Source organism: Meleagris gallopavo, chromosome 4 (genome assembly GCF_000146605.3).
Source record: "Meleagris gallopavo isolate NT-WF06-2002-E0010 breed Aviagen turkey brand Nicholas breeding stock chromosome 4, Turkey_5.1, whole genome shotgun sequence".
NCBI classification, from domain to species: domain Eukaryota; kingdom Metazoa; phylum Chordata; class Aves; order Galliformes; family Phasianidae; genus Meleagris; species Meleagris gallopavo.
The window spans coordinates 48,898,713-48,910,671 of NC_015014.2; the positions used below are offsets into that span (position 1 = coordinate 48,898,713).

At 38.9% G+C, this 11,959-nt stretch overlaps 1 protein-coding gene across 1 annotated transcript in view; it reads left to right on the top strand.

The window, feature by feature from the left end:
- The window catches only part of UGDH (UDP-glucose 6-dehydrogenase), a 15,722-nt gene that overhangs the window by 1,278 nt on the left and 2,485 nt on the right, over positions 1 to 11,959 (top strand). Inside the window, exons 2-10 of the mRNA XM_010710275.3 lie at positions 1,340 to 1,441; positions 2,748 to 2,948; positions 3,058 to 3,255; positions 3,739 to 3,886; positions 4,743 to 4,837; positions 7,763 to 7,893; positions 8,583 to 8,716; positions 9,892 to 9,983; positions 10,078 to 10,188. Coding sequence (XP_010708577.1) covers positions 1,340 to 1,441; positions 2,748 to 2,948; positions 3,058 to 3,255; positions 3,739 to 3,886; positions 4,743 to 4,837; positions 7,763 to 7,893; positions 8,583 to 8,716; positions 9,892 to 9,983; positions 10,078 to 10,188 — 1,212 coding nt within the window. The remainder of the gene's footprint in view (positions 1 to 1,339; positions 1,442 to 2,747; positions 2,949 to 3,057; positions 3,256 to 3,738; positions 3,887 to 4,742; positions 4,838 to 7,762; positions 7,894 to 8,582; positions 8,717 to 9,891; positions 9,984 to 10,077; positions 10,189 to 11,959) is intronic.

Consider the following 11,959-nt stretch of genomic DNA (forward strand, 5'->3'; position numbering starts at 1 on the left):
CTCAACACATCTGTTTCCTGGAATGGTGTCTTTTACTTATGAAGAATGTATAAAAACTGCCAAGAATTAGTTCAGGCTGTTGTAAATTTGAGTCATTACACACACAGGGGTTTGTGTTTGTTACTCAATTTGTTCTTGTTTCAACTTTTTCTTCATAGTATCACAAGGTACAAGGAAACTTTTTCACTTTCTACTGTAGGTACCTTTTTATTTACATACTAGAGGGGTTACAGTTGGGACTGTCTCATGGGTTGGTCTGCTTATGTTGACATTTGCTTTCCTCTTCAGTTAAATATTTGATATAAAGTGAGACAGCAAAAATGTCTTGCACAAGAAAGCTTCTGCTTCTTTTTTTCCTCTCACTGTACGGTGAACTTTTGCCTTCCTAGTGATTACTCACCCCTGTCATGATGGACATCTTATAAGCTGGAGACTGATTACCAGTTTACAATATGTGACTTGATTTTTCAAACAAAACATAAAGGCTTCATTTGGATACATTTGTCACAGATCAATTAAAAGATTCCATAGTCCATTCTACTACAGAGGATTGTTCATGCACCTGTAAATGGATGTGTTAAGAGAAGGGGAAGTATTCCAGTGCCTTAAGCCCTGGAAAGAATCTCATCAAGTTGTTCCTGTGGTGCTTTCACAGTGCAGGTGTGGTTCTGATATAAACTTAACCTTGTCCAAACATGAGCAGTTGACAGAAGGTGTTGTCTTTATCTCCTGTTTCTCAACCTTTCTTCCACAGGATTTGGGCTTGATAATTTGATGGGAGAATATTTATTTTGAATGCTGAGTCAGTTCATTAGATTTGAGCTCATGAGTTTAGGAGATCTTGGATTGTGTAGCTGAGGGACAAGGAGAGCTATGAACACCTCTTTGTGCCTGCAGCCTTGGAAATATTTTAAGATTCATTCTTGAACTTACTTAAAGAACCACTTGTAGAGTGATGCTATTTGTTGCTCATGGTAATAGCATTAAGCATGTAAATAACTGACTCCTAGAAACTCTTATGTGAATAGCAGCTCAGTGTGGATGAAATCTTTGAGACTACAGTTTGAGTGTTTTGACTAAGAAACAGGGGTTTGTTCTGGTTGTTTTTGTTTTTGTTTTTGTTTTTTGAATTCTCCCTATAAAGCTGCAGAGGCACTACTTCACATTTGACAGACTGAAAACATGGAGTAAAAGCATCGCTGGATCTGAAAAGGCATTCCATCTGTTTGTGCATAGCAGTTTTTACTGCTCTGTGTGCCCTGAGTGACTAATGTATGGCATTTTTTACCTTAACTGTTTTCTTTATGTGTTTTTTTTTTGTTGTTTTTTTTTTTCCTAGCCAGGGTTAAAAGAAGTGGTGGAGTCCTGTCGAGGAAGAAATCTCTTCTTTTCCACCAGTATTGATGATGCCATCAGAGAGGCTGATCTTGTATTTATTTCTGTGAGTTTGTATTTTTTCTTCTTGCTGTGTTAACAAAATTAGGAAGAGTCCTCTGTTTTCTCATAAGGATTCATTTAGCCATGCTGTGTCACCGTGCCACTGACTTCTTGTTTCTTTTGTGTACTGTGGGAAAAGTAGTAAACTTTTTATATTAGTGTTATCTTGCAGTTTGTTTCCTCTAGCCAGGAGAGTATTTGGCAGACCAGCAGGCCCTAAGTCAAAATGATAATGCCAGTGTTTGTCTTGGTGAGGTGCGGGGGAGCTTAGAGCAGAATATAGTGCAGTTCTGTCTCTGTAATGCACTGTGGTCCATGGGATTTAAATATTTATGTGGTTCCTAGATTGGGATGTAACCAATCTGATCACTGGTTATAAAGGTGGCTTGTTTCTAGAAGATTTGAAAGTCCTGTGAACTAATTAAACAGGAGCTGGCAGGATTTTCCCTTAATATCCTTCATTAAATTTATCACAATTTCTAAGCTATTGACACCATTAGGAGAAGCAGGTTCAGTAAACATAACCTTATCAGGAAAGGTCATACTGCTTATAATGTGGAGCCTAAAAGAACTGACTTCTGTTTGTTTTGGTAGGCCACAGTTAGGTTTTGTTACTGAAGTCCTCCTTTTTTTTGGGTCCCTTCTTTGTTAGAACACCTCAGTACAGAGCTCTCTTTCTGACAGTGTTTTTCTCCATTGAGGGGTAGAGTGAATGCTGCTTGGTTGGATGACTGCCACTGATACAAGCCATGTATTGCCACCTGGCTTCCTGTCACTGACTGAAGAAATGCTGTTGTGTTTTACACATTGTTGCTATTTCTTTGAGTCTGCAATGAAAAGGATCCTCTGTCTTAATCTAAATGTGCTTTCCTGCATGCTTTCTGTGTACTTCACTGTAATGATTTCCAGCAGTTTTACACTTAGGTTGAAAGCATAACTGCCTTGCTAGCTGCAAGGTTCTACATGTAATCTTTATACTTACAGCATGGGACAGGAAACAAAAGATGACTGTAAGCATGAAGAAATTATTGCTGTGTCTAGAATATAAGGCCTAAGTGTTGCAGAAGCCTGCAGAGCTGCTATGAATTTCTCTTGTTTGAATTCTGTTTGAATAGAAGCCAGTGAGAACAAAATGGGTAACTGAGAAAGCTAATAGCTGTTCATCTGATATGGCAGCTAGAGTAATTGTGAGGAAGGACCGAAGTGGGCTCAGGGAAGCAAAGCATGTGTCATAACATAAGACCTACTGAATAGGTGAAATTGATAAGAGACCTAAAAGACTTCTTCCCTGACTGTGTTTTTGTAACTAGGTTAACACTCCCACCAAGACTTACGGGATGGGAAAAGGGCGAGCAGCTGATCTGAAATACATTGAAGCCTGTGCTAGGCGGATTGTACAAAACTCAAATGGCTATAAAATTGTCACTGAGAAAAGCACAGTTCCAGTACGTGCTGCAGAGAGCATTCGTCGAATATTTGATGCTAATACTAAGCCTAACTTGGATTTGCAGGTAAGCATAATGTCAGATGTGGATTTCTGAGCAGGCTGCTGTTTTAAAAATAAAATAAAAATAATTTATTTATTGTTCTTTGTTTCATACTTTATTTCTGTACCTGCAGGTGCTGTCTAACCCAGAGTTTCTTGCAGAAGGAACAGCAATCAAGGACTTGAAAAATCCAGATAGGGTGCTCATTGGTGGTGATGATTCTCCAGAAGGACAGAAAGCTGTCCGTGCTCTTTGTGCTGTTTATGAGCACTGGGTGCCTAAAGAAAAAATCCTCACAACCAATACCTGGTCCTCAGAACTCTCTAAACTGGTTAGTGTTACTCATTGCTGTTACTGCAATCAGTGAAGGATGCAAGTGAGGCAAAGCTCTTAGGCAGACTCTTACGAAAAGTGGGTGGTGCAGATAGGAAAGACATCTGGGATTTGGAGGACCCAGTATATGTCAAAGGGTGTTCATCTTTTCCAGAGATTTCAGTTGAGCTAACAGATGATATCAGCTCCTTGCCTTACTTTCATTCTTATTATTAATAGGGGTTAACTGCCAGTAGAGCAGCTGCTTTTGTAAAACGTTTCCAACTCTGCAACATTAGTACTATGTTGTTATGCTTACATAAATGCCAGGTAATGAGAACTATTACACTCCTTACTACTACTTAGTGTCTCAGTAGAGCTACATGGTATTGAAAGAGGAATTACTCTAGTATCTTGCTCCTTGTGGATCTGTGGGCATCCTGGTTTCCAGAAGAACTCAGCTCTATCTACTCTCTACTATGTTTTGTTTTTAAATTCTCAGGCAGCTAATGCTTTCCTTGCCCAAAGAATCAGCAGCATTAACTCAATCAGTGCTCTGTGCGAAGCTACAGGAGCAGATGTTGAAGAAGTAGCAAGAGCTATTGGAACAGACCAAAGAATTGGAAATAAGTTTCTGAAAGCCAGTGTTGGTGAGTGAAACGATCTTTTTTTTTCTTTTCTTTCTTTCTCTTTTTTTCTCCTAGGTGTCACAGATGATGGCACTTTGCAAAACGTCTTCCCAGTTTTCTTTGGGAATAGCTTCTAGTGGCCTGAAGAAAGGAGATGTCTCTAGAACACATGATGGCCATATCTAACTTCTGTAATAAGATGTGGTAGTGGTGACTGTTACAAGAAACTTTGAGACTTATGGAATGAGATTAAATCATAGAACCTTCATGCTAGAAAGCATGGCTTGAAAATAATGCTATTGAATATCTTTTCTTTTATAAGTACATGCAAGAATGAAAGTAAATAGAAAATGCATTACCAGAATTTCCATTAGCTTATTATTATTCAGCCTATATTGTGTTGCTTCTGGGACTGAGTTCTAAGGGTCAAGGATCTTTCTATTAATTGTTTCAAACCTCTGTTAGTTATTTGTGATATTTGGCTCTTGCCTGTGAATAGACAGCCATTTGGAGGCAGGGGAGGACATAACCTTCCCTTTACATGTTTATTCTGAGACATATTCATACCTCTCTAGGTGGTACTACTGGAAAGCAAATAATTCTGCCGTCTAGAGGCTCTTTGTTTCTCTGAGCCTGGCTTAAATCTTGTTTTGACTTAAATGGGATCTGAGGCAAACTTCAGGATTTTGTAACTGACAAAAAGCAGGTTGAGGAGTTTGGTTCTGGGAGGTACGTAAGGTTTTCCACTTACTAGCAGTGATATGATGGAGAAAAACTATAATACTCTCAATGGTTGCCAAAAGCTACTTGATTACAAAGATTGGAGTAGTACCTTGCTAATACAAGCCGCTTCTGAAGTAATAATCCTCTTTTTCAGGATTTGGAGGCAGCTGTTTTCAGAAAGATGTCTTGAATTTAGTGTACCTTTGCGAGGCACTGAATTTACCTGAAGTAGCTCGCTACTGGCAACAGGTACAAGTTTTAAACTTCTGTATTTATTTTTTGACAGAATGATATTTCTTCAATGTTCAGCCTTAGAGCATTGTCCACACAAGGCTTCTTCCAACTTGGTGTTAAGGCAGGGATAGTTTTAAAAAATACTTGTCGTGCTGGGGGGGTTGGGCTGAGATAACCCTTAAAAAAAAAAAAAAAAAAAAAAAAAAAAAGTAACTTGATATTTGTGGGATCTTAGCCTTTGTTTGGAGTTAATTAACTTGTCTGGACCAAATGAATCGTGAAGCTGTCTAGAAGCAGTAATAGAAAATGTGAAGCACAACCATAACTTGGCTCTGTTGGCTTTGCAGGAGTCAATTCCCCAAAAAGTCTCTCATACTGCTTTCTAGTTATCTGTTGCCTGGTTGGATGTCACTCCTAATTTTCTACTTAAAAACAGTCTCAGAAAACCTTGTGTTATATATATGTCAGCTTATTACATCGTCAGTTCTGTCCTGTAGCTTTGTACATCACATTTGTATGGTTTAGCCTCCAGCAAGGGGCTAGTTAGCATGCTAGTTACTTTCTTGCAATTCTTACATCAACTGCTTGAGAAAAGAAAGACTTGGATTTTATGCTGTCTGCCTCTGAGGATGTTTGGTTTGATATGTTCCATAAATGCTTTCATTAGGATAGTCTATAGTCTAGTCTGTGGTACAGAGAATTGCAGTACTGTCATTGGAGCTGAGTCTAACATACTGCATGAACCTTGTGCAAGTGCCCAGGAGGAGTCTGATTTAATGTGGAACTTGAGTGCTTTAGTATAGCAGAGAAGGAGTCTAGACCCTGAGATCTGTTTGCATCGCTTTTAATCTGTGTAAGATGTGAAGAGATGATAGACAATCCTTGGAGCAGGAATTAATCATGTTATCTTAATAACATGGTGAATAATAAAAGAAAAAATACTGTCTTGAAAGAGACAAGGGACGACTTCAGTTTAGACTTTTTGGTTCCAAGCATACTTCTGAGAAGACAACCTACTTGATATCTTAGCAGCTCAAGTGTATAGGAACACTTACCATTTTCTCTGTGAATGTTTTCATAGAATCATTAAGGCTGGAAAAGACCTCAATCATCTAATCTGTCACATCATCCCCACCATGCCCACTAACCATTTCCCTCAGTGCCATGTCTGCTTGGTTCTTGAACACCTCTATGGACAGTGACTCAACCGCTTCCCTGGGCAGCCTGTTCCAATGCCTCACCAATTTCTTGAAGAAATTTTCCTAATATCCAACCTGAGCCTCCCCTGGTGCAACTCAAGGCTGTTACCTCTTGTTCCATCACTCTTACCAAGGAGAAGAGGCCAACCCCCACCTCTCTACATCCTCCATTCAGATCACTGTAGAAAATAAGGTCTCCCTTGCGCCTCCTTTTCACCAAACTAAATTATCCTAGTTCCTTCAGCCATTCCTCATAAGACTTGTGCTCCAGACCCTTCCCTGGATTTGTTGCCCTTCTTTGGGTTTTATCTAGCACAAGTAAGTCTAAGGGGTTGTATTCTTAAATCACTTTTAAACTAGTTGTTTATAATGCTTTCATGCTCTCCTAAGAGCATTTCTTTGCAATGTTTCTAAGTCACTTAAGCTGTGGTCAAATCAGATAGCAAGAATGGCTGCTGCACAGCTAGGATAATGTAGAGAGTGCTATGTTCATGTAATATGACCTCTTACTTGTGCCTCTTGCTTCCTCAGAGCAATGTCAACTTGCAGAGATCTACCTACCTCAGCCCATGCTGCTTGGGTCATTCTGTAATACACATAAGCACCTGAATAAGCAACTCTGTGAGTCCCTTCCTTGGTGATGTGAGCATTGCAGTGTCAATAGTTCAGCCCTGTGCATGTACATGGAAGACCTTGGACAAAGTCTGAAGGATATGCTGATCAGAGCAGTCCCAGAATCCAAACTTTCTTCTGTCTGGCCTTTAGGCAGGACAAGGTTCTCTAATACTGTTGTCTTCAGCACTTGAACCTACAGAAAGAAATGTCTCTCTTACCCTGTTGCCTGCTATCCCTATGTTGTCCATCACTGCCTGTCACGTGCCTCCCTTTACAACACCTTGCTGAATTACAAAATCTCACTGCTTTCACTTCTTTTACTTGAAGAAACCTAGTTCACCACCATCCTTCAACTGTACTGTTTACATTGTATGTTTTGCAGGTTGCTGTTGATTCCTGCTTTGAGTTGAAAATCTCAAAATCAATAGGGAAAAAATAGTTCTTTTCAGTTTGTGGTAAATATTGGCTAGGTGAGGAGCCTCTCCCCTTTTCTGCTAATGATCTGGTGCCATGTGTGTTAAAGGCTGAGGGTCAAAGTATGAAGCAGGCTGGGAGGAAAGCACTAGAACAATCAGGCTGGATGAACACATTTCCATATGACATCAAAAGCAAGGCACTTCAAAGTCTGCTTTAGCAATGTGAGTTTTGTGAACTGAAATCTCTTAAAGTGGATTATAAGATATAGAGCTCTTACAGTAGCTAGAGGCACGCAGGGAAGTGTAGGTCTAGCAAAGGAATGTCACTGTAACATCAGTCACTCTAACTTTCCACGGTTCTGCCTAGAATAGGACAGCTGTGATTTTTTTATTTTTTTTCCCCCTCTAACTTTTTCTTTTCAATTAAATGTAAAACAGCAAAAAATCCAGCCTTTCAACTAGATGGGGTGTGTGTGCGTGTGTGTGCGTGTGTGTGTGTGTAAATGCATCTGCAGTCATGGATTAAAATTGTATGTGTCTCAAGTTTTAAGTTAACTAAACTTACCTTTGGATTATGTGACACTGAATAAAAATACTTAATTTCTCAAGCATCTATTGAACTTTTGTGGCTAGTTTGGCTTGGTCATTAGTACAATTGGCTTATAGTTAATAGCTCTCTTCTAAGCCATAATGTTTTTGTATAACTTCAGGTGATAGACATGAATGATTATCAGAGGCGGAGATTTGCTTCCCGTATTATTGACAGCTTGTTCAATACTGTCACCGATAAGAAGATTGCTATCTTAGGATTTGCATTCAAAAAAGATACTGGGGACACAAGGTAAGAAAGTGAATTCGATTAATTAACATGGATTCCCTGCACTAGATACAGCTGTGCAGCTAAACCCATAAGTTCACTTCTATTAACAAAAACAGCTCAGATATGGGATCCTTAACCTCATTTGAATCAATGATTTGTATTATAGTGCTTCTTAAATGGGTGAGACAGTTGATTCTTGATCTCTACAACATACCTGAATCATTCAGAAATTAAACAGATAACTTGTTCTATTTAGTCCCTACTTGCAAAAGGTGCTTCTTGAGTCCTTCCAGTAAAGAATGCTAACACTTTTGCAGCTGACTCAAATTGCTATTAGAAGCCAAAATTCCATCTTTGTTTCCCCAAAGATGGCTAATTCTCTTTTCTTATAAGAGACAGTCTTGATACAGTTCTCTCCAACTACAATTTGCATGACATATTTAGGAGAGATGCCTTGTTACCTATGGTCAGTAGCAGTACTGCGACTTGGTACCTATTTCTTCCATGATTCAGCAAAGAGATGCAAACTTTTTAAAATTACTCTCCTTGGCCTCCCTCAAGACTTTTATTTTGCTGCTGGCATAGATTATTGCTAAGACATTTAATGTAAAACCAGTATAAAGCTCTGACATTGAGCATTACGACAATTGAAGATTTGTGTTATTAAAACATACCAGCTGGTTCTTTAACTGTTTAATTCTCTTCTGTAGAGAGTCATCTAGCATCTACATTAGCAAGTATTTAATGGATGAAGGAGCAAAGCTCCATATCTATGACCCTAAAGTACCAAAGGAACAAATCATCTTGGATCTCTCACATCCAGGTGTCTCAGAAGACAACCAAGGTAAGGATGCTTACATTAAATTTCTATGCTCACTGTCCTCTCCCCACCGTAGCCAGAAGAAACTCTGTTCTCAAAATACAAAAGGTCTATTTAAATATTATGTATTCATTTTCACCATGGAAATGATTGCTGTTAGTTACACTTATCAAAGTAGAAAATTGACCTAGCTCAGAAGATTACTGTAATTCTTCTCTCTTTCCCCTTTGCTCTTATAGGCTAATGTAATTCTGTACTATTGTATATTTTTCTCAAATGCTTGAATACATAGAAGAGAATTTTCTCTCTGTGTGAATTAGGGAAAGACAAGCAAGAACATTCAATTGTAAGAGAGACTAGTGTTGCTCTGTGAGCTCCTTTTTGCCCCGAGTCCTATCTTGTCTGCCTACGTAAAGTAGAAGTAAAGAAATAATTCTGGAATTCACTGTACAGCATCCTGCCTTGTATTACTTTCTCATTTATCAGTGCTTCCTAATTAATTCCAATTTGAATGAACAGATTAAAAATTCAAATTTTTAAAGTAGTTGTCTTTGACTAGAAGCATCTTGGAGGAAAAAAGGGTTTTTAGGACCTCTTTTCTTACTTCCCTTATGTGAGAGGGACAGGCCAGTGAGGGTGCGTGGTTAGGAGAGAAGACCTAGATCAAGTTGTTTTTAAAAGTGAGGAAAATGGCCTGTGATGAAGAAGGTGTATGTTACCTCACATCTCCTTGAATTAGAGGGTGACTGGAGGGCTGCCTTTAGGCTTCTGAGGCAAACAAATGCAGCCCATAGTGTACACAGACTTATTTACTGTGGTGTGAACTGAGAATTAAATAAGTGTTAAGTACTGATGAGTACTTACCAAGGTACCATTAAGCAATGACCTTGATAAGAGTTGGGATTTGATCAGTTAATAGTAACTCCCAATTCTAGAGATGTTTTTGATTTGACTGTGTTCTTTAAATTTGAATGCTTAACTTCAAACACTTAAGTGCCTGGATTCTATCTGTTCATATGCTGGATACAAGCTACTTTCATCAAGTAAAATCAAAGTGACAAATGTATTGACAGAAGACATGTTTAGATAAGCAACCTGAGAGTCTTTGAGTAGGGTGACAAAGGGAAATCTTGTTGGGGTGCACCAGATTCTTGCAAAAGATATGTGCAGGATAAGACTTTATTTTCCTTCTATTACAGTGTCTCGGTTGGTCACCATAAGTCAAGATCCATATGAAGCCTGTGATGGAGCTCATGCCCTTGTAATTTGCACTGAATGGGACATGTTTAAGGTAAAAATGTCACCTTCATCAATCTTCTAAGTGAAGAATAAAAGACAGTGTTAGGCTACTTATTTCCTGTGTCTGCTTTAATTGCTTTTCACAGGAGTTGGATTATGAGCGTATTCACAAGAAGATGCTGAAGCCTGCATTTATATTTGATGGTAGGAGAGTTCTTGACGATCTTCATAACGAGCTACAAGTCATTGGCTTTCAGGTAACCAATTTGATGCTGCTGCTTCTGAAGTTTATTTAATCCTACTTTTGCTCACTGCAGTGATTGAATAGCAAGGAGAGGGAAACTGTTGTCTTCGTGTGAGGCTTTAAGTCTATATTAGTTTTTCCACTAGCACATTCAGTACCTTCTGTACCTGCTGTTTTGAAATCTCCTGTTCCTTTAAAAGAATCAAGCTATGTTAGACTATGCCATCAATACTCAGTAATATAAGCAAGTCTTGAACCACTTCTAGCAAAGAACTTGACTAAAACTACAGTTACCAAACCCTTGGACAAGACTACAAGTAAATCAGCAAGACAGATTGGATGTATGTTTTAGTTGCTTTACGTAACATATTCCTGAGTACACTGTTTACTTGCATAATGGCCACAGATTTTCCTTTTATTTTTTTTTTCTTTTTACACCTGCTTGAACAACATAAGCTTGCTTACAAGTAATTTAATTAAGAATTGCTGTCAACTGCTGTGGAGATAACAGTGAAGTTGTTATAGGCAAATACGACATGCTTGCTTAAACAACTCTTTTTCAGAGCGTGCTGAGGTAACTTGTATGTCCATCTTGAGAATATTAAGTTTCTGCTAAACTTATTTTAAATAGTTAAACTGTTTAACTTAGAATACTTTATCTTTTGGTGCTTTGTGTCTGCCCTGCAGTACTTTCTTGGCATAAGAAAGACAGGGCTGTTGAAGCAGGCCCAGAGGAGGGTCACCTCTCCTCTGCAGGAAGGCTGAGGGAGCTGAGCTTCTTCCACCTGGAGAGGAGAAGGTTCTGAGAGCGCTTCATTGCAGCCTTCCAGAACTTGAAGGGCGCTTATAAACAGGAGGGAGACTCTCTTCTTAGAGGGTATGGTAGAGATATGACAAGGGGAATGGTATTAAACTAAAAGAGGGGAGACTTAGATTGGATATTAGGAAGAAATTTTTTACTCTGAGGATGGTGAAGCACTAGGACAGGCTGCCTTTAGAAGTTGTGGATGCCCCATCCCTGGAGGCATTCAAGGCCAGGTTGGATGGAGCCCTGGGCAGCCTGATCCAGCACATGGCAAGGAGCAGGATCTGGGTGGGCCTCAAGGTTCCTTCCAGTGACACTTAGCAAGTATCACAGGAAAGATGTTCTTACTGGGCATCTGAACTGTTCATTTCTATTTTTTGGTTGGTGGATGTGTAGTCCTCTGTAAGCCCCACTCTTACTAATTCATCCTACCAATTTACATTAATCTAATGTAGAATTTATCAGAAATCTCCCTTTCAGAATGTTGTAGGACCCCGGTTTCTTTGAATGTCTAAACTTTCTCTTAAACAGCTAACTGTCTTTAGAGTTGCAGAGTTGAATTGTTTGAGAAACAACCCACTCCCTGAAAGAGGGTGGAAGCTTTTCTTTATTTAATGGATAGAGATCTCTAAACAAAGGAGACTTGAAAACACACTTTCTGAATACCCAGTAACATTTGATGGCATTATTTATACTGATAGTTGTATGGAAGCTGGGGCACATGAATACTTAAATTTCCAGGATGCAACTCTTTAAATCTCTACATGGGAACAAGTGAAAGGCCGATTTTATTTTATTTTTTTTTTCTAAATTCTTTGCACTTGTACTCTCAAATTGTCCTTGTACACAATGTGCTTCATAGCTACTAGTGTTCCTCAAAAGTAGTTGTGACCTGGATTTAATTAGTAAACTCTCTGTCACTGCCTTTGTGACTGTTTGTCATGCTCACTTGCTAAATGTGCTTTTCTCTTTTTTTTTT